General features: G+C 45.0%; 2 protein-coding genes across 5 annotated transcripts in view; both read left to right on the top strand.

The window, feature by feature from the left end:
* The window catches only part of SH2B1 (SH2B adaptor protein 1), a 46,011-nt gene extending 34,422 nt beyond the window's left edge, over window positions 1-11,589 (top strand). For 2 of the 3 annotated variants that reach the window (XM_073636219.1, XM_073636218.1), the window contains exon 9: window positions 777-11,589. In XM_073636219.1, the coding sequence (XP_073492320.1) occupies window positions 777-1,090 (314 nt within the window). In that variant the 3' untranslated portion in view covers window positions 1,091-11,589. The remainder of the gene's footprint in view (window positions 1-776) is intronic. The other variant, XM_073636220.1, reaches the window with a different exon arrangement.
* A 10,685-nt stretch (window positions 11,590-22,274) lies between these two features.
* MTO1 (mitochondrial tRNA translation optimization 1) overlaps window positions 22,275-22,712 on the top strand; it is a 29,120-nt gene continuing 28,682 nt past the window's right edge. Inside the window, exon 1 of one of the 2 annotated variants that reach the window (XM_073636217.1) lies at window positions 22,275-22,404. In XM_073636217.1, the coding sequence (XP_073492318.1) occupies window positions 22,348-22,404 (57 nt within the window). In that variant the 5' untranslated portion in view covers window positions 22,275-22,347. Of the gene's footprint in view, window positions 22,405-22,503; window positions 22,630-22,712 lie in introns of those variants that run through there. The other variant, XM_073636216.1, reaches the window with a different exon arrangement.

The following is a 22,712-nucleotide window of genomic DNA, read 5'->3' as shown; positions in this document are numbered from 1 at the left end:
CTTATTTCTCCTCCCTTTATTGCAGGATTCTGAAGGTTAAGCCGGCCATAGATGGTTCGAATCTCAGGCAGTTCAGTAGGGAGCGTCGAGATTCAATCCATCTGTGGGCAGGCTGATTGTACCCAAGACGCTCCATCGATCGACTTGGGTACAACCAGCTTGTCTGATTACTAGATGTATTGTCAGTGGCTTTAGCCGCTGGCAGTAATCACTGCGTTCTAGAAGGGGTGGCTACCTGCGCCCCTGCTGGAAGAATACAATAGCTCTGCGGAAGGTGTTGATGTATTGATGAGGGAATCAAGCAATTTTCTTTCATGCGACCCATGTTTGCAGGAAAGTAAATTGCATAATCTACTGCCTGCCTTAGATGTATGGCAGATGAATGGTAATACTGGCAGGATCAACAGGCATTTACAGTGGGAAGTTAGAGAAACAAACAATGCAGTCCTATTGTAATGGGCAGCTTGAATCATGTATGTGATTTTATTTCTTGCCTATAGTTCTACTTTTTTGTTTCTGTGCTTATTACGTTTGTAAGGAGCTCTCACTTTCTTCTCTGGTGAATAGTTGGATTATTTTTCAAGAGATAAGAGTTTTATGCCCTTTTCTGCATCTGTAGGACACCTCCTGTGATCATTGCAAATTCCTCTTTTTGTGGTAGCATTTGAGTTGATTTTATACTTAAACACCAGCTAGATCTATATTCATGATGGTGTTAGTTTGGCTAATGACTGTGTGTCTTACTTTTTTTTTTTTTTTTCTTTTCCTGTTTACAGAGGCAGCCAGCAGCCGTAATCCTCCCCCACTGCCCCCCCACCCTTTGTCGCGGCATCATAGCGCAGAGGGGAACATGCAGCCGCCCTGGTACCCGCCCAGCACCTCCCCTCCAGAAGATTCTGTGATCAGCCGGCCTCCTCCAGAGCCTCCGATCACTCAGCACGAGGAGGGCGCATCACCTGTCGAAAATCAGGAGGAGGCCGCAGTCCGCCTGCAGCAGTTGCAGCCGGGGGGCGCCAGCTCGGAGGATATGAGCGATGCCAATGCTGCTTCACGCGCACGAGCTGTAAACAACCAGTATTCCTTTGTATAAGCGGGGTCAGGCTAAGTAACAGACCAATTTGGTTGCTGGATCTTTCTCCCATCCTGCTGTTTTGCAGCTTGCCTTCCCAGGCAGAAACACAGTCTCTTGTTTTCTGATATAGACACACTAACGTGGCTAGACCAGAGATACCAGAGTGCGCAAACCCACTGCAGCCCCTCCCCTGTATGTGAATAATATAGGAATCTTTCAAATACACTACAGTTCGGTGACACCGGGCACACACTAAAATTCATACTAACAGGTCCATTCAAGGTCTGCTAATATGGTACACTACACCCTTTACAGAGGAGGGTTCACCTCAACCACAGTGTTTCTGATTGCTTTTCCTGCTTACACACTAGACCGGTCATTGTTAACCAGTGTTCCTCCAAAGGATGCTAGAGGTTCTGTGGCTGACTGAGCTCCTATCTGATGGTGCCTACCTAGTTCCAGGGCCAACAACACTTGGTAGAGCCAGCAGCATGGCACCAGTGATCTTTTTAGGCTGTCTGTAACAGTGGCATTCTAACCATCACTGTAAGGGGAGCATTCTTCCTACTGACCAGCCATGTTATGGGCATTTTTCAAACTGGCTTGGCGTTTAGCATGCGGCTCCTGAGATCTGAAAATTATCTCAAGGGTTCCTCTGGGGTAAAAAGATTGAAAGAGGCTGTTCTTGACTCCTTCCATGTAGCCAGTGAGTTCAAAGAGAACCGGTCATAATTGAAATAATGCAAGCCGACTTACTTCTAAAAGGTTTATATCTGCCCTAATTTGAAGCAACACTTATTGTTGTTGGAGCCGGACTATTTGGCTTGAAGCTTAGACAGAATTGTAGAGTGTGCTGCTCTCAAGCCCTAGGTTGGGTCACTCGCCTGGGTGCTAAACGCTGGTGGGGGCTCATCCTTTACCCAATAAATCTAGGAAGGGAAATCTGCACTCCAAGAACATTCAGACACTGACAATGTTTACCCAATGAGTACCTCGTGCAAGGCAACAATAAAGTTGTCAACGTTTGAACTTTCCTGGAGGTCAGCTGCCTTTTATCTTCTTCAGCTTGAGGGTCAAGGGTAAGAGGTCACCTGAAGTCCCTCTCTTTCTTGTTTTCCAGTCAACTGCCAGAGCTTGTAGTCTGACTCCCAGCTTCTGAGTATGCATAACATCATGAAATAACAGGCCTAATCATTAACAGAAATGTAATACATAACTACAGTGGTTGGCTGTTTGATACTTTAATGCATGCTTGGGAGCTAAGTGACTGAGGTTAAGCAAATCCTTGAAAAAGCCCCTTTAAGGTTCAGGCAAACTCTAGCCACTGATTTTTTGATTTTTTTTTTAAGAAAGCAGCAGCTTTAAATATTTCATCAGTATACCTAATCAGTTCTAATCCTTTTAGACTGTATATTTAGCTTCTTACCTAAGTCTGCTTGTGACCGGTTCTCTTTGAAAGGGCATACACAGCTGTTGGTTGGTTTTGTCGTTGCTGTCAATGTCTGCCAATATATAATTCTTGGCTTCTTAACCTCTTGGCACTGACGGCACGCAAATATGCGGCCTCTCGGCAGGTGGGCCTTGGCGCCAAGCAACAGCATCATTTTGTGCCACACTGCAAACACAGCTGTGCCGAGAGTGCACTCCCGGCACGGTTACCCGGAAAGCTCCTGATTGCTCCTTGGGATCGGTAGCTTTCCGATCATGTGACAGCCAATCACAGTGGTCACATGATTATAAACCCGCCCCGCCTCCTGACAATTGAAACCCCTAAAAGGGCAAGGAGTCGATGTCGCCAAGGAAGGATTCTGATGAGTAACATTTGCCTTAAAAATTGCCATATTAACAGTGGCCATATATACCTCCACTTACCCTCTCATAACTCAACAGCCCTGTCACCACTTTGCTGAGCGGTGCATGGGCCTCATGATCATGTGATTACAGGATTTAGGAGCAGGTCCTGCCAGTTCCTGATCATTGCTAGGTGGATGTGAGCTGTAGGTGACAGCACAAGTCAGTGAGGGTGCTCGCAAAACACAAAAGAAGTGCACATATATGTATCGGCCCGATGTTGAGGCCTATCTCCACTCCTCCACATATATGCATACAGCTGGCGGGAAGGGGTTAAAGAACGAACAACCTTTCCTGTGAAATGTCACTTGAAGTGAAACTCCAGTCTCTGTCCCATCCAGGACAGCTTTATACATGCTGAGGATTCCAGCAAACGCTATTGGGAATCCTTGCCTGCCTTTGTCTTGTAGATATGGAGATCTAAGTGAAAGGCTTTGTCTTGGCTCCCACGCTTTTTTCCAGTGTTGTAATTAAACACTAAACCCACCAGCATCCTTCTAGATGTTCAGCACTGTGCTGAGTAGCTCACCAGAGATCAATTTCAGGGCAGTAAACCAAGTCTGGGGATGCCATATTACTGCAATGCTTGTTAATGTGACCACTGTCTCATGCTAAAGGTAGAGAGCCAGTGACAGGAGCAGGCAAGCCTGAGCTCTTAGCCCAAAAATACTGTCTGCAAACTAAATACTGCTGCCTTGGTAGCAAGGTAGGGATATTTTCCGTTAATGGGAATTCTTAGTTGCATTTTATTGGGAACCATATGCATATCCTATGAAGATAGAGGCTGGAGTTTTTCTTTAATGTGGTCCCTATTGCCTCTTATGGACAGGTACTTACTAGGCATTGAAGCCAGGGTCAGGAGGTGGGTGGTAACCTCAGAGTGAGTTAACAATAGCAGCTTCACATTTCTGTTTTGACAAGTTACCTTTAAAACAGAACTCCGGGCAAACCGCTAAATACACAGACAAAGTTTATATAAGGGCCAAATAATTAGTATTTCTGCTCATCCAGTCTTGGTTTACACAGTTCTACCATATAGCACAGTCCTGCCTGGCAGGGGAGGAGACCTGATTTTTTTTTTCTCCTCTGCAGTTCAGTAAGCCCTGGTTCACACAGTGCAGCTTTGAAATCATGGTACTTCAGCGCAATTTTTAAGCCGCAGATCAGTGCGATTTGCACCTCCCAATTTTATTGCGGCTTGCAACAGAAGTTTATGCAAGTCACAATGAAATCGGGGGGAAAAAAGCAGTGCGGGAACCTTTTTCAAAGTCGCTGCAATTTGAACAAATCCATTGCCGGCAATGAGATGCGATTTGGAACTGTCAAATTGCATGACAAGTCGCACTGGTGTGAACAAGGGCTAACGCTTACAGGTCTTGTCCCTCCCTCAGCCTGTATTTGGACAGCAGCAGACTAATAAGCCCATTTCTCAAGCTGCTCTACCCTCCTTTCAGCTCACATGATGGGCTCCTTGTGCTGCTTTTCCCCCCTACCAGCCCGAGCCTTGCTGTACAGGGACTGCAAGGGGCTACAAAAATAAACCGGTACTCACACTGTTTGCATATAAAAAAAAAACAAAAAACACATTTACGGATGCATTAATGAATGCAGCGCTATATTCCTTTGTGTCTTTTATACCTGCCTGGAGTTGAGCTTTGAACTCAAAATTATTGTGGGATAAAGTCAAATCACCGGTTCTCCTAAGTGACAGAAATTGGTATAAGTTTAAAAAAGGAAAAAGAAATCTCTTGTATTGATTTTGTGTGAAAAATTCAGGTTCAAGTGGACCTGTCACCTACATAAGATAGGAGTATGTTTTGTGTGTAGAACCTGTAATGAAGTCAGGACAACTCATCATTTTATTAAGAATGCTGCAATCTTATTGTAAATGAATTGACATAATTGTTGGCTCCACGCCAGGCGAGACGGTACGTCTCCGATTGGCAGAGTACCCTCCATAGGTACTCTAATATTTTGGTACTGAGATTACGACTTTTTATTTTTTAGGCCACGGGGATCGGTGAAACACAGTTCTCTTATCAACTCTTTCAGCTGCTAAATTTTGTCTGCTTTTCTCCAATTTATAAAAGTTCGACATGTGTCAGAGTATGAAAAAAACCGAGACAAAAACTTTTTTTTTAATCTTTGGAAGGAGCCAAGGATAAGTTATAACCCTCAACAAAAATAATGCATGTGCATTAGAAGCTAGACAGGGGCTCGTCCTATGCCCCACACACCCAAATGGTACAAGAAAAAAAAAACAGAAAAAAAGGTCGGCAACACTCTCTATTGTTCATCACTGATAACTTTATTGATCTGGACAAAAGGACAGAGTCTCCAGCTGGGACCTCCTTCTCTGACATTCTACACCCATAGGGCTTCATCATTAAAGTGGCCTTCTTGTCCCTTTGTCCAAATTAATTTGGAATTTTAACGGAGTATCGCTGCCTTTTTTTAAAATTTTTATTTATTTTTTTAATGGTTTTTGACAGTATTTTTAATGTCTGGGTTCACTGTAGCAGGCAATATGAGAACCCCTACTTTTGGCAACACAGCAGTAAAAATTGCTGTAACATTGGAACTCTTCCTAGCTTTGGTCAAAACAAAAATTTTTTTTTTAGCTAGAGTTTCCCTTGGTAAAAGTGTAGAGCAAGGCGGGCAGCATACTAGAGCTAGGAGGGGCCCGACTCTGATCCCTGACATCCCCAAGGATGTCAGGAAGTAAAGATGCAATGACTCCCTGCTCATCAGTGTGATGGTCCGATGCCAGTTCCTGGCCAGGTCAGGAGCACACACCACCTTGCTGCTCTCTTAGGACTGGGGAAGTCCCTATGGCACTCTACAAATAAAACACACAAAAGAGGGCGCACCAGCCTAGTGCATTATCCCAAATACCTTCAAAACATACTCACTAACCGTATGATAAACATAGCGTTTCAAACTAAGTATCGGCTTTAAGGTTGCTTAATCTGCCCAGCGTACTCCAAACCACGGAAGGACATCCTTAGGATCCTAGCTGCCTTGCGTGTTTCGAGGGATGAAACCTCTTCCTCGAGCAAACTTGAAGCTGATACTTTGAAATGCTATGTTCATCATATGGTTTGTATGTCTTACTTGTAGTGGTGCACTGAAATGAAAATTTTGGTGCGGAAACCACAAATTCAGGATAACTGAAATCAACGTTTTTTTAAAAAAAAAGAAAAATATATATTTGTATAAATAACTGTATTGTATTCAGCTTTTTAATTAATATAAGTTTAAATGAATATGAATTTATTGTCTGCCTTTATCAGCACCTTTTTGAAGCGGTGTTAAAAATCCTGCTTTCTGCACCTCCCCATTGAAAACGCAGCAAAAACGCACCTGTGTTGCATTTTTTCAGTCACGTAACCTATGAAATACACACCATAAGCAAGGTAAATCGCGACATAATCGGGCACGTTTTTGGCAGCCATTATCGGCACTTTTGTTTTCTTTCGGCTCAATGCTTAAAGCCCTATTTTCGGACGATAATTTTGGCTGCCAAATTTTCGGTGCATTACTACTTAAAGAGGAAGTAAACTGCAAATAGTAAACTGCAAATTTTTTCCTATAGGTAAGCCTATAATAAGGCTTACCTATAGGTACTGAAAATATCTCCTAAACCTGCACGGTTTAGGAGATATTTCTAGTGCATGCAGCCAGTGAAATCACTGATGCATGCGCTCTGAAGGAACGGCCCACATGTGCCATTCCTTCCGAGCCCTGTGCCGTGAACGGCAGCTCCCGTGCAGGAGTGACATCATCAATGACAGCGCCAGAGCCCACGAACACGGAAGAAGCTCTGGGAAAGATGTCGGCCGTGACAGTGGTGTGCGGGGACTGCTGCAACAGCTTCGTTTTAAGGTAAGTATTTCATAATGAGCTAATATGCGATTTGTCTTGCAGGTTTTTTTGGGGTTTTTTTGAGAATTTTTTTCAGAGGTTTACAACATCTTTAATGGAATTGTTATTAAAAGGTGCGTGGGATGATGCACTAGGCTGATGCGCCCTCTTTGGTGTTGTTTTTTGTAGGCAGCACATAGTATTGTGTGTGTATATATGTGTGTGTGTGTGTATATGTAATATATACACACACTGCTGCATAAAACTGTCAGGCTGAGGACATACTACAAGAGGTGATCAGAGACTGGGGACGTAGTGATGGAGGTGTTTGAAGACTGGGGACCTAGTATAGGAGGTGGTTAAAGCCTGGGGACATACTAAAGGAAGTAGTTGGAGACTAGGGACATGCTGCAAGATACTGCTGAAGATTACTGCCATTACAGCCACTTTAGTTCTCAATGATCCCACACCCATTACAAGCTGCTGGGGCCCAAGGGCAACACAAAGTGCACCAAGGAGTCACAGGGTGGGCACCAAGGGTGTAGAGCTTCTCTGTAAAAATTTTCTGTGGAAAAATGAGCTGAAGATCTTTAGAAATCCACCATATTTTCTGCAATATACATTTTCTGAAATGTATTATTAGATAAATTGCTCAAAGCAGCTTTATTATTAGGCAAAGCTTGTTAGACTGTACTACCTATGAACATAAATGGTGGTATGTTAGAGTTTCACATTTTTTTTTTTGTTACGGTTGAATAGGGGGTGACAGTGGCCTTTTGAGAGATGTGATTATACAGTGTTTGGATGAACAGGTACAGGATAGGGGGCTCAGATAAGATTGCGGTTTGCACACCTGAACGGTTTTTGTGGGAACTCCTTAACATATGCTCTTGAGTTGAACCCGTCTCATATGACCTCCTGCACAAATCTGAATATTCGGGTATTATTCCTGGGCAGACTTACTGATGAAATATTTATATTTGCCCCGTTGTGTAGTTAAACTTTGTGTGAACCTGACATTTCAACTTGAGATTTAAAGTGGAATTAAAGGCATAAACTAAAAAAAAAATTCCAAACAGGCTGACTCTTTAGGTCCTGGTGAGGGACCTTGTGGGTGTCACACCATTCGAGCATAGGTGAGCTTTCTTGCCTGTAGTTAAACTTTGTGTTGATTTAAACAAAAAAAGAAAAAAGTATGGTACTTACATTGAATTAGGTGTCCCCCTTGTGCTGGTAGCTTCTCTGTTAATTTCTCTCCCCTCCTTTTCTCTTGGTACCCCAGCAACTGTGATCTTCCACTGCACCAGCCACAGGTACTCGTCAGTATGGCAGCACTGTGGTTTGACGCTTCTGCCCTGTAGCGTTGGGGTCCTCGGTTTAAACCCCAGCCAGGGCACTATCTGCATTGAGATTGCTTGCGAGTGCTCCCCCCCACACACACACACACACTCTAAAGACATTGGCTCCAGTCTAAATTGTCCCAAGTATGTGTATGAATGTGAGAAAGGGACCTTAGATTGTAAGCTCCTTGTGAGGGCAGGGACTGATGTGAATTTACAGTATGTAAAGTGCTGTATAAATTGGATCTATAAAAATGCCTGTATTAAAAATTATAATAATCATCATCATCATATGCTGTTATAGGCTCCCTTCAGTGCTTCTTGCTTCACTGAAAGCCAAGGCCATTGGTCATGTGATCTCTGAATAGTGGTCAGGGTTCAGACTGGGTGATCCTCCTCTTTAACATGGAACTTTAACCTGGAAATAATTGTCAGGCAGGAATTTTAATGCAGAAGAGACATACTATGTCTCCCTTGCGTTAAAGTTCTTTAGCTGTCTGTGTGCCCTGTACACTGGTCTGTGCATGCACAGCTCTGTGTACAAATTTCGGCAATGCTAAGATGAGTTACATCATCTTGCTTAGGTCAATGGAAATGGCTGAAGATTGGTACCCGGGAAAGCTGATCCGGCTGAAGATAACAGCGGCCAGTGGGGTGCTCTGGGACACCGCATCGCTGGAGAGAAGGTGAGTATAATTCCACTTTAACAGAGATCAGATGATCAACTTGTCTACGTCATGTGAGCAGAATTGAAGGGAGTTTAGAGCAGCATTTTTTTTTGGAAAGTTATTTCTGACGTACTATTTCTTATATATCCATGCTACGTGAATATGTCAATATAGATTTATATTGACATTTGATGATTTTACTTTAAAACTAATGATGCCTGCAGTTACCACTCAATGCTCTGCGGGTTCACGGAGTTCTGGTGCCTTTGATCTAATATTTGGTACAACACCTACAACTCTTTCTAAACCCAGTATTTTCCTCATGTCTATCCTCCAGCAATAGGCTTTTTTTTTTTTTAGAGGACCTCCACTCAGCATTATATGCAGGTGGCCTGGCCATGAAATATGGTCCTATTCTCACGCAGAACGTACAGACCTTTTATTTGAACTCCTTAAAAAAGAATCCCAGGTATGGTTTAATTTTTTACATGGTTACATTAGTTCGGCTTGGACCGATGTAACTATGTATATACCATACCTAGCCAACCCCCCCTGGAAAATGGAGATCGCTGAAGTAGACACTGCTAGTCCAGTCATCTCCACTTGCTTCTGGGTCTCGTGTTGATTGGCGAGCCTGAGGAGGTTGGCTGCTCATCACGGGCACCGTTCAGAGAATGCTTTCTGAATGAATGTAAAGCATTCTCTGGTTGGACGAGGTGAGGCGGTGACACCACGTAGTGGACGTGTGTTTTTGTTAGGGAAGCCCTTGCATTTGTATTGGTTGCCTAATAAACCAAAAAAGTGCACGTCCCCTTTTAATAATATAAATATATATTTTTATTTTTTTCACAACGCATTGTATAGCGTTGACAAGGTGCATTGGGATGCCATCAAGAATGAATGGCGGCACATCGGCGTGCGTTTTCATGCATTAACTGTGAACACAACCAGAGAGATCCGATATAACAGCCCACTGGATCTCGCAATGTCTCTTTTTTTTTCTTAGTGATTACACACTACAATGTCATGTAATGCTAATGAAACCGCCGCTATTGAATGCCTATCACCCTGCAGACTGGGGCTAGTTAGACCCTACACTGAGAACATCCCAACAGTTGTCAGCAGTGCCGGACAAGGTCATCTAGAGCCCAGGGCAAACATACCAAACCCCCCCCCCCCCCCCCCCCAAGATGTATGAGCATTATGTGTCAACAAAAATCCCCCCACAAAAACACCAAGCACTAATCTTCATGCCTACCCCCTAAGTATAAACTCCCCTTCCTCTCAGTACAAATCCACCACCTGCTGAAATCTCCCCTTTCAGCACAAATCTTTGCCCCCTCCCCACCAAAAAAGATTCACCCCTTCTAGCACAAAACCTCTACCCGTAAAATTTTCCATCTTGGTACACATCTTCTCCCCGCCCCCCCCCCCCCCCCCCAAATTCTAACCCCCTCCTAGCACAAATCTTGTCAACCCCTTCCCTACAAAAATCAACACTCTTGGCACCCCCCACCGAATTTCCCCTCCTAGAACAATACTGCCACCCCCCCCCCCAATTTTGCCCTTCCAACACAACCCCCCCACCTCACATGATACCACAGTGCCCAGGGCAGCTGCCCCAACTGCCCACCCCTTGTCCCGGCCCTGGTTGTCAGGTCTCACAGAGCATAACTTCAGGATCTTCATCAGATGGAGTCAACATTTGCTGCTATCAAATTAATCTTGTTCATCAGTAAGCCTGCTTTGATTAAAGATTATGGGGTCTATGTATAAATGTATATTGTCTTTGTACAGATGTGATAAACATTTGCGCAATTGGGGGGGGGAATTGCTGTACTTCCTCTGTGTGGTTCCTATATTGTCAGCTCCATCTAGTAGCCATATTATACTTTTTCCTGATTTAAGGTACTGTATTTCGTGGGGGGAAAAATACATTTTGGCTACTAGATGGTTCAGACGATATAGGAATCTCACTTAATAAAGGAAGTATGGCATTTTTTGCCCTGATTATGCAAATGTTTATCACATCTGCACAACAAACAGGCCTGTAGGTATTCAGATTCTTGCATAAGCATTAGTTGCGACCTGTTCTCATTAATGCACAGATATCTGGCACCATCGATTCTTGTATACTTTTAAATTTTGTCCTCTATCTGGGATTCCACCTTAATACCTATTGGTTCTACTCACAAAATAGCTTCTTCGGTTGCAGACATGCAACAGGTACTCGGAGAGAGTGCATAATCAGTCCGTCATTTCAATTTGATGTTTAATTTACATTTATTTTGACATGGGCGTGGTATGCTTTTAATTCTGCTATATATGTGTGTGATATATATATATATATATATTACACACACTATTAGTGTATATATTACTCCCATTAAAACACTATATATATATATATATATATATATATATATATATATATATATATATATTTCTCCCGATTTAAGTAATCCTTTTTTTTGTTTTGTTTTTTTAATTTATTTTTCTACTGTGTAATAGTGATAATAGGTACCTTTTTTTTTTCTGAAGCTGTTTTTATTTTATCTAAAGGTTTTCTGTTTGTTTATTTTGCATTTGTAAAACCGTATTTACCTTTAAAATCTATTTGCCTAAAGTATATCTTTAAATTATTTATTATACGGAAAAAAAATTGTTGGATCGGTTTTTAGATACAAAAACAGAAAAAAAAAAAGAAACAAAAAAACGGAGGGAAAAAAAAAAAAAAGTTTTCTCCGAAACACAAAAAATGTATTGTTTAACAAGAATAAAAACACTTAACTAAGCCTTTCTCTCCCGTGTGTTCTGTTTTCTTTATTATCACAGTGGATGCAGAGTCTGTCTGCATACAGACAGAATTAGGGCGCCATTTACACAGGTATTTTGCCATGCTACGAATCCTATTGGCGGGAATCTACTGATTGTTGCTGTGATTGACCGCTGTGTGCGGACAGCAGACGCTGCTGGGCCCGTAGCCATCGTGTGCAATGATAGGCTGTCGGCGGTTGTAGCTATTCGTGTACGCTGATGAAACTGCTTTGATGGGTGGGTTTCAGTCTGGAGGAGTGGGCAATCCCTGGCAGGCAAGCGGGCTTTATATTCATGCAGACCACTCTAGCTAATGCCCACACGTGATGCTTAGCCTCCATGATTAAGTGAATGAGAGGGGTGGACCGGGGGCAGTCAGGCTGAGAAAGAAAGAGTTAGATGATGCTGGACATCTTCCAGCCAGGAAAATGAGGCGGGCTCTATCTGACTTTCTGCAGCTTCTAATGCACATTGTGAGCAGCGGCGTATGTTACATACTCCTGACCTCTGCACTCTGAGGAAATATGGGGCCTGTAGATTACGCATGTATTTGCAAATTTGTGCAAATAAACCCTTGTTTTTAAATGCATACTGTTACACAGATTAATCTGGTTGATAAGTAGAGCTTGGAATTTTTCCAAGGATTTTACCTTGGCTTTTATTTGATATGCGTTGCCTTCCAATGCTCCTTGCTGCAAAGGCCAGTTATAGGTGAGGACAGTAGCACATTTTTTGCACTATGAGGATATAAGTAGTATTTAACTCAGAGGTCAACAATATATATAAAAAAAAAATGCAGGGATTAATAGTAAGCAGCTGCTGTGTTGAAGACACCTGATGTAAGGAGGGGGGGGGACTATGGTGGGAACACCTGATGTAAGAGGCCACTGTGATGGTGATACCTTATGTACGGGGGATGTCTATTGGGGAAACCTTATTTAAGGAGGTGATGTTTTGGGGGCATCTAAAGTTAGAGGCCAATGTATTAGGGACACTTGATGTAGGGAAGTGTTGTAATGGGGACACTTGATGTAGGGGGCAGTGTGGTGTGATCACTCTGATGGGGACACCTTATGTACAGGGGATATCTGATTTATGTGACAACTGTTATGGTGACAACTTATGTACAGGGGGTCTCGGATGGGCACACCAGATGTTAGGGGGCAATGTGATGAGGGCATCTGAAGTAAGAGGGCACTCTGATGGGGACCTTTTAATGTACAAGGGGGCACAATGATGGGAGAAAAACACAATAATGTAAAATGGAACTTTTACATATGCCTTTGAGAACCACTCTTACTCAGTGATCTATATAAAAGACCAAATCTTATTATGCACATCAATAATAAAAACATTTATTGAAAAACTCTTTGGAGTTATACAAAGAAAACCTCCAAAGGGTTGCAAATCCTGTCAGATTTGTAAAACTGCAATTCGAGTTTGGATCAGTCTATGTGCTTTGCGGGAACACCCCCTTCATCAGCACCATGCAGACTACAGACACGTGCACTTACACGTCCTACACCTCATTTAAAGTCCCAACCTTTTTCTTTGTTTGCAAACTACATAAGGTCTTCTGTTTACATAGATCAGGCTATAACAAAGAGAAAAGGATATCGGTAAACTGTTACCAAGATTCAGAAAACACAAAAAATCATTTTAACTATCTTCAATGGGACAAAATGAAGGAAAAGAGATAAAAGAAAACATTTTATAATATATATAGTATACATATCAATTAAGTCTTTTGCACATATATATGCATATTTATTAGGGATGAGCTTTGTGTTCGAGTCAAACCCATGTTCGTCTTGAACATCGCATGTTCGCCCGTTCGCCGAATTGCGAGCGATATGGGCCGTTCGCGCCAAATTCGTGTGGCGCGTCACGGCCCATAATTCACTGCGGCATCGCAGTGCATTGCTGGCTGATTGGCCAAGCATGCACTAGGACCCACATGCTTGGCCAATCACAGCGCCATCTGAACAGAGAGCCGTAATTGGCCAAAGCTTTGGCCAGTTATGGCTCAGGGGATTTAGTACACGCCTCACACTATATAAGGCCGCCTGCACGGCGGCCCTGTGTAGTGTGTGTTCCGGCCTTGAAAGAGATAGACAGAGAGACCGTGTCATTTGATTTAAGTTAGATAGATTAGGCAGGACAGTCAGTGAGTTAGCTGCACTTACAGTGTATTGTGTATATATATATACATCCCAGGTGTTGTGTGTGTGGGTATATATATATATATATATATATATATATATATACACACTGTATTCAGTTTAGCTAGATCCGTTCCTGTTATCTTGCTACTGACAGACAGGCTTGTCTTGTTACAGTATTTACAGCTACCTGAAGAAAATTGCTGGTGTTCTTTTGATCCTATTAGTACCACAGTCAGGCAGCTAGAATATTTACAGTTAGTGTAGTGTGTCCTCCTCACAGTGTTCAGCTAAAACTACAAGTTAGTGTAGTGCGACCTCTGCACAGTGTTCAGCTAAAGCTACAAGTTAGTGTAGTGCGTCCTCTGCACAGTGTTCAGCTAAAGCTACAAGTTAGTGTAGTGCGTCCTCTGAACAGTGTTCAGCTAAAGCTACAAGTTGGTGTAGTGCGTCCTCCTCACAGTGTTCAGCTAAAACTACAAGTTAGTGTAGTGCGAGCTCTGCACAGTGTTCAGCTAAAGCTACCTGTAGAAGGTTGGTGGTGTTTTCTTGATCCTATCACTACCGCAGGCAGCTAAATAAGCTACACGTTAGTGTAGTGCGTCCTCCTCACAGTGTTCAGCTAAACCTACAAGTTAGTGTAGTGCGAGCTCTGCACAGTGTTCAGCTAAAACTACAAGTTAGTGTAGTGCGAGCTCTGCACAGTGTTCAGCTAAAGCTACCTGTAGAAGGTTGGTGGTGTTTTCCTGATCCTATCACTACCGCAGGCAGCTAAATAAGCTACAAGTTAGTTTTTTGCGAGCTCTGCACAGTGTTCAGCTAAAGCTACCTGTAGAAGGTTGGTGGTGTTTCCCTGATCCTATCACTACCGCAGGCAGCTAAATAAGCTACAAGTTAGTGTAGTGCGTCCTCCTCACAGTGTTCAGCTAAAACTACAAGTTAGTGTAGTGCGAGCTCTGCACAGTGTTCAGCTAAAGCTACCTGTAGAAGGTTGGTGGTGTTTTCCTGATCCTATCACTACCGCAGGCAGCTAAATGAGCTACAGGTTAGTTTTTTGCGAGCTCTGCACAGTGTTCAGCTAAAGCTACCTGTAGAAGGTTGGTGGTGGTTTCCTGATCCTATCACTACCGCAGGCAGCTAAATAAGCTACAAGTTAGTTTTTTGCGAGCTCTGCACAGTGTTCAGCTAAAGCTACCTGTAGAAGGTTGGTGGTGGTTTCCTGATCCTATCACTACCGCAGGCAGCTAAATAAGCTACAAGTTAGTTTTTTGCGAGCTCTGCACAGTGTTCAGCTAAAGCTACCTGTAGAAGGTTGGTGGTGTTTTCCTGATCCTATCACTACCGCAAGCAGCTAAATAAGCTACAAGTTAGTTTTTTGCAAGCTCTGCACAGTGTTCACCTAAAGCTACCTGTAGAAGGTTGGTGATGTTTTCCTGATCCTATCACTACCGCAGGCAGCTAAATAAGCTACAAGTTAGTGTAATGCGTCCTCCTCACAGTGTTCAGCTAAACCTACAAGTTAGTGTAGTGCGAGCTCGGCACAGTGTTCAGCTAAAGCTACCTGTAGAAGGTTGGTGGTGTTCTCATACTACAGGCAGGCAGTTGATTTTGCTAGCTGCAGTATCAGTGTATATATATATATATATATATATATATATATATATATATATATATATATATATATATATATATATATATATATATATTCTATCTATATATCCCAGCTTAGTGCAGCTACAGGCCATTAGTATGTCTGGAAGGCCAACAAGGAGAGGCAGACAGTCACAAGCCAATAAAAGAGGGCAAGCAGGCTCTGTGTCTAGAGGCAACAGTGCTGGTCGTGGAGACGGTGCATCATCATCAGCACGTGGCCGTGGGACACGCTTGGCATTTTTTTCGGCAGCTGGCCGTTTTGAGCCGCAACATGCGGAAGACTTGGTCGAGTGGATGACCAAGCCCCGTCCTCATTCTCTCTCACCCATGCTCAGGGTACTTTGTCTGGCAAAGCAGCTGCCAATGTGGCCTCTTCCCTCGGCTCAATGGCATCAGTGACTCATTCCCTAGCCCCACCATGTCCTCCTGAGGAGTCCCTCGAACTGTTTGACCACAGTGTTGGGTACATGCTCCAGGAGGATTCCAAGCATTTAGAAGGCTCTGATGAATGATACTGAGCTAGATGAAGGCAGTAACGTGAGCACGGACAGAGGGGGTGCCCAAGAAGGACAGCAATCTGGCAGTCATGCTCCCCCTGCTGCAGCATACTGCCAGGTTTGCTCCAGTGATGAGGAGGGAGGGGATGATGAGGTTACTGACTCAACGTGGGTGCCTGATAGGAGAGAGGAGGAGGAGGCACATCACCGAGGCAGGATGCCCTCCAGGGGCCAGTCTAAGGGCAGCACACTGACTGCATCACACCCCAAAGCTCCGCATGTGCAGGGTGCTGCTGTCTCTGCGCGTTATTCCAAAAGTTCTTTGGTGTGGGCCTTTTTTGAGACGAGTGCATCAGATCGCACCATTGCTATTTGCAACATATGTTTCAAGCGTATCTCGCGTGGCCAAAACATCTCCCGCTTGGGCACCACATGCTTGACCATGTGGTGCCCAAGCGGGAGATTGGGCAAAATTGCTAGCACTTCAACTGCTGCCTTTTCAGTTGGTAGACTCTGCCCCCTCCTGTGAGTTTGTGGAATGTGCGGTTCCTCAGTGGCAGGTACCCAAATGCCATTTTTTCCAGGGAAACAATGTGCTTACATTTTGCACAGCAGTATTCGCCCTTGATCGGATGATCAAGGAACGCATACATGCAGCAAGATGTACAAAGAGTCGCCTCTCCACACCCGCCGGGCATCGTACCTATTAAATTTAGTGAGAATTGGGGATTTTACCCTGTCCAAATTACCTAACAGCTAGCTTCCTGGAACTAATACTCAAGACAATACACAGGTACACAACAAGCAGCGGTGCTCCGTAGGCGTTCAAGGGGCTACGCAAGTATGCAGGCCAAAAGATGCCATGTGGTGCTTGAGCTGGTGTGCTTGGGGGACAGGAGCCACACTAGGGCAGAGGTTCTGTCAGCTCTGCAGGGGCAGGTTCAGAGGTGGTTGACGCCACACCAACTTAAGGCAGGAATAGTGGTTTGCGACAATGGCACCAACCTCCTCTCTGCCCTCCGACAGGGATAAATGACCCATATGCCCTGTTTGGCTCACGTCCTTAGCTTGGTGGTGCAGCGGTTCTTGGGCAGGTACCCGGGCTTACAGGATGTCCTGAGGCAGGCCAGGAAAGTCTGTGTGCATTTCCGCCGGTCATATAATGCCAGTGCTCGGCTGGCGGACCTCCAAAAAGAGTTTAACCTGCCCAAGAACTGCCTAATCTGTGACATGCCCACCAGGTGGAACTCAACGTTGGCCATGCTGCAGCGGCTGTACACGCAGCAGAGGGCCATCAATGAGTACCTGTGCGACTATGGCACCAGGACAGGGTCAGGGGAGCTTGGTTTTTTTTCCCCATGCCAGTGGGCCATGATCAGGGATGCATGCACTGTCCTGTCACCATTTGAGGAGGCCACGAGGATGGTGAGCAGTGACAGTGCATGCATCAGTGACACTGTCCCCCTTGTCCACCTGTTGGAGCACACGCTGCGTGGAATAATGGACAGGGCACTTGAGGCAGAACAGAGGTAGGAAGAGGAGGACTTCCTTAGCTCTCAAGGCCCCCTTTATCCAGACAGTGTTCCTGAGTGCCCGTCGATCACACAGGAAAAGGACGAGGAGGAGGAGGAGGAGGAGGAGGAGGATTATTGTGTCAGTATGGAGGTGGAGCCTGACACTCAGCATCAGCAGCAGTCTTTAAGGGATCAGTCCCAAGAAACACATGGACTTGTACGTGGCTGGGAGGAGGTGGCTGCGGACCATTTCGTCCTTAGTGACCCAGAAGACTCTGGACCGAATGCCTCAGCAAACCTACGCTGCATGGCCTCCCTGATCCTGCAAAGCCTGCGTAAGGATCCTCGTATTCGTGGTATCAAGGAGAAGGACCAATACTGGCTGGCAACCCTCCTTGATCGACGTTACAAGGGTAAGGTTGCGGACCTTATCTTGCCGTCGCAGAGGGAGCAGGAGATGAAACATCTTTGGGAGGCCTTGCAAAAAGGTCTGTGCAATGCTTTCCCAGAGACTGGGAGGTTACAAACTCCTGTTTCTGGACAACGTGTTGCTGAGGCTTCGGGCAGTCAAAGAAGGTGGCCGTCTGACCGATGTGTTCAGACAATTTTTTAGTCCGCAGCCCCAAGGTATGATCGGTTCCAGCAACCATCGCCAGCGTCTGTTTTACATGGTACAGGAATACCTAGGGGCAAGATCTGACTTGGACACCTTTCCCACCGAAAATCCTCTGGGTTACTGGGTCTTGAGGATGGATCACTGGCCAGAGCTTGCACAGTATGCAATTGAGCTACTGGCCTGTCCTGCATCTAGCGTTCTTTCGGAACGCACATTCAGTGCTGCTGGAGCCTTTGTAACCGATCACAGGGTGCGTCTGTCCACCGACTCAGTCGACTGACTGACCTTCATAAAAATGAATCAGTCTTGGATCACCACTAGCTACCAAGCACCTGATGCTGATGTAACCGAATAATTTTTTTTGAAATCTCAGATCCCTTCGAAGACTGCCTATGCTGATGCTGAGTAATTATCCTCTTCCTCCTCAATGATCATGCTGATAGCTTGTAAGAACATTTTTGGTTCTGGGCGCCGCCACCAGTGCCTAAGGCCCAATTTTTCAGCCCCTGTTTAACAGGGGCGTGTAATTACAATTTTTGATGCAATACTTTGCAGCAGGGCTCGTTTCTACGTTCCAACTAGAGTATCTGTTAGGGGTTGCAGTGTTGTGGCACCAGTGCCTAAGGCCCAATTTTTCAGCCCCTGTTCAACAGGGGCATGTAATTACAATTCTTGATCTAATATTTCACAGCAGGGCCCATTTCTGCGCCCACCAAGAGCAAGTGAGGACTTACAGTGTTGTGGCACCAGCACCACCACCACCACCACCACCACCACCACCACCACCACCAAAGGCCCAATTTTTCTGCCCCTGTTCAACAGGGGCATGTAATTAAAATTCTTGATCTAATATTTCACAGCAGGACCCTGTGAGGGCTTACAGTGTTGTGGCCACAACAACACCTAAGGCCCAAATTTCTGCTGAGTATTTAGGGCAGGCCCCTACTTTCAAACATCCAACTTACAAACGACTCCTACTTGCAAACGGAAGGAGACAACAGGAAGTGAGATGAAATCTAGGAAGGGAAATTCTCTCCTGTAAGAGTTAATATGGGAAAAACATTTCTCCTTTCCACTGATGCTTTATCACCAATCCTTGTTTCACAAAAAACCCCAAATTTTCAAAAAACATTTGTCATTGGGACAAAAAGTGAGGTGAAATCTTCTGAAGAGGAGCACAGACAACAAAACAAATGTCACAGGGGTGATAACCCTTCCCTATGTTTTCCAAAAAGCTTAAAATAGATTTTTTGGCTGGAGCTAAACACGTTAAAAATGTACCCGTTCAAAATTACAAACAGATTCTACTTAACAACAAACCTACAGTCCCTGTCTTGTTTGCACCGCCTGTATACTGCTGTTCAGAGTATATAGGGCCTGTATACTGCTGTTTCCTTTTTTAATTTGGGTGCGGGGTTCCCCTTAATATCCATACAAGACCCAAAGGGCCTGATAATGGACTGGAGGGTACCCATGCCATTTGTCTCACTGATTTTCATCCATATTGCCAGGACCCGACATTACATTAAAGCCGCAAGCAGTTTTAAATGACTTTTAAATTACTTTTTTCCTTTAAAAATTACATTTTGTGCAGGGACTGTTCTAAGCACGGGAAACATGCGCCACTTTACAGGCATACTATAGACACCCCCCAGGTACAATATTTAAAGGAATATTTCACTTTTTTTTTTTTTTTTACTTAAAGCATCATTAAAATCACTGCTCCCGAAAAAACGGCCATTTTTAAAACTTTTTTTTGCATTGATACGTGTCCCCTGGGGCAGGACCCGGGTCCCCAAACCCTTTTTAGGACAATACCATGCAAATTAGCCTTTAAAATGAGCACTTTTGATTTCGAACGTTCGAGTCCCATAGACGTCAATGGGGTTCTAACGTTCGTGCGAATTTTCGGTCCGTTCGTAGGTTCTGGTGCGAACCGAACGGGGTGTTCAGCTCATCCCTAATATATATATGTGAACCATTATCTTACCTCAACCTAAAAAAATCTCAGAGGAACATCAACGGTATTCATAAAGAAGTTTTCGTGTTTTTTTTTTTTTCTGCTATTATCCAGGGTGATGCCAATGGGAACCTAACTGTCTTATGTATGGCACCTGATGAGGACACCTGATGTAAGGGGACAAAGTGATTGGGACACCTGATGTAAAGGGATACCTTGATGGGGACATCTGATGTAAGGGGGTAGTGCAGTCGGGACACCTGATGTAAAGAGAAATGCTGATGGGGACACCCGATGTAAGGGAGTGATGTGAACATCTGTTGTAAAGGGATAATCTGATGGGGGCGCCTTATGAGGGAATCTCTGATGGGGGTACCTGATTAGGGGGCAGTATGGTGGGGTCACTCTGATGGGGACACCTTATGTACAGGGGATATCTAATGTAAGGGGGCACTGTGATGGGCACACCAGATATAAGGGGGTGATGTAATTTGTGTATCTCAAGTAAGGGGACACCTGATATAAAGGGGACATGTGATGGGGACAATTAATTGTGATGAGGAACCCAATGTAAGGGGCGCTCTGATGGGGACACATGATGTAAGGGGGTGCTCTGATGGGGGCACATGATGTAAGGGGGTGCTCTGATGGGGACACATGATGTAAGGGGCGCTCTGATGAGGACACATGAGGTAAGGAGCGCTCTCATGGGGACACATGATGTAAGGAGCGCTCTCATGGGGACACGTGATGTAAGGGCGCTCTGATGGGGGCACATGATGTAAGGGGGTGCTCTGATGGGGACACATGATGTAAGGGGGTGCTCTGATGGGGACACATGATGTAAGAGGGTGCTCTGATGGGGACACATGATGTAAGGGGGTGCTCTGATGGGGGCACATGATGTAAGGGCGTGCTCTGATGGGGACACATGATGTAAGGGGCACTCTGATGGGGACACATGAGGTAAGGAGCGCTCTCATGGGGACACGTGATGTAAGGGGCGCTCTCATACGGACACGTGATGTAAGGGTGCACTCTGATGGGGACACATGATGTAACGGGCGCCCTAATGGGGACACATAATGTAAGGGGGCGCTCTGATGGGGACACATGATGTAAGGGGCTCTCTGATGGGGACACATGATGTAAGGGGCGCTCTGATGGGGACACATGATGTAAGGAGCGCCCTAATGGGGACACATGATGTAAGGGGGCGCTCTGATGGGGACACATGATGTAAGGGGTGCTCTGATGAGGACACATGATGTAAGGGGCTCGCTGATGGGGACACATGATGTAAGGAGGCACTCCAATGGGGACACGTGATGTAAGGGGCGCTCTGATGGGGACACATGATGTAACGGGATGCTCTAATGGGGACACGTGATGTAAGGAGCGCTCTGATGGGGACACGTGATGTAACGGGATTCTCTGATGGGGACACGTGATGTAAGGAGCACTCTGATGGGGACAAGTGATGTAAGGAGTGCTCTGATGGGGACACGTGATGTAAGGAGCGCTCTGATGGGGACACGTGATGTAAGGAGCGCTCTGATGGGGACACGTGATGAAAGGAGCGCTCTGATGGGGACACGTGATGAAAGGAGCGCTCTGATGGGGACACGTGATGAAAGGAGCGCTCTGATGGGGACACGTGATGAAAGGAGCGCTCTGATGGGGACACGTGATGTAAGGGGCGCTCTGATGGGGACACGTGATGTAAGGGGCGCTCTGATGAGGACAGGTGATGTAAGGAGCGCTCTGATGGGGACACATGATGTAAGGAGCTCTCTAATGGGGACACATGATGTAAAGCAGAAATGTAATGGGGACACCTGAAATAAGGGGTACTGTTTTGGGTAGCCCAGAGGGGATCTGGCTCTGATTGGGACAACAGATGTAAGAGGAGACTGTGATGGGGACACAAAATAAGGGGGGACTCTGATGGGAACCCCCAATTTAAGAGGGCACAATGAAATGCTATGGAAATTGTATTTTGCTTATTTTTTTAAAAGACTACATACTGTATATACTAGGATCTGAGTCATAGTACAGACATTAGATCTGGACTTTCCTGCTGGACCTCCTCATATTTTAGTACCCTGATCTAGACTGTAAACATGAATCCACGATTGGACCTTCTAATTTGGAGCGCGGAGTCGTAGAATTCTCTAAAACATCTGACCCCCCATAGTGGTATTTTCTTCTGTACAGCTTCACATGAAAGCAGCCAACCTAGGGGCAGAGCTCCAGAGGATGAACAGCTGCATTCCTCAAGACCAGCAGAGGGCCACAGAGAGCACCTCTTCCCTTCTCTCCCCGTCCCCTCTATGGTAAGTCATGAGGTCAGCAAGATGGCGACGTCCATAGCAGAGCATGGGGGGAAGGTAAGGATGAGAATACAGGGTGACAGAGCTGTGTGTGGGGGGACACAAGGAAGGTGACACCTGGGGGAATCATTGTAGGGAACAGCAGAGAGGTTTTGGGTCTACAATGGAAATATGAAGGGATCCTTGTATTGTGGGATCAGTGACAACAATAACATACCTGACAACTCTCTGACATGGAAAGCTTCAATGGGGACACCTTCTACCGAAGATATATTAGGGGAGGTATGATATGTAGTTACATCACAGTGTTTACCTTTTTTTTAACCCTTTTGCTGCCAGATCCACATTTACAGCACGCAATACTA

Source organism: Aquarana catesbeiana, linkage group LG06 (assembly GCF_042186555.1).
Source record: "Aquarana catesbeiana isolate 2022-GZ linkage group LG06, ASM4218655v1, whole genome shotgun sequence".
Taxonomy (NCBI): Eukaryota; Metazoa; Chordata; class Amphibia; order Anura; family Ranidae; genus Aquarana; species Aquarana catesbeiana.
The sequence above is the reverse complement of the archived record's forward strand: the minus strand, read 5'-3'. Positions and strand labels throughout refer to the sequence as shown.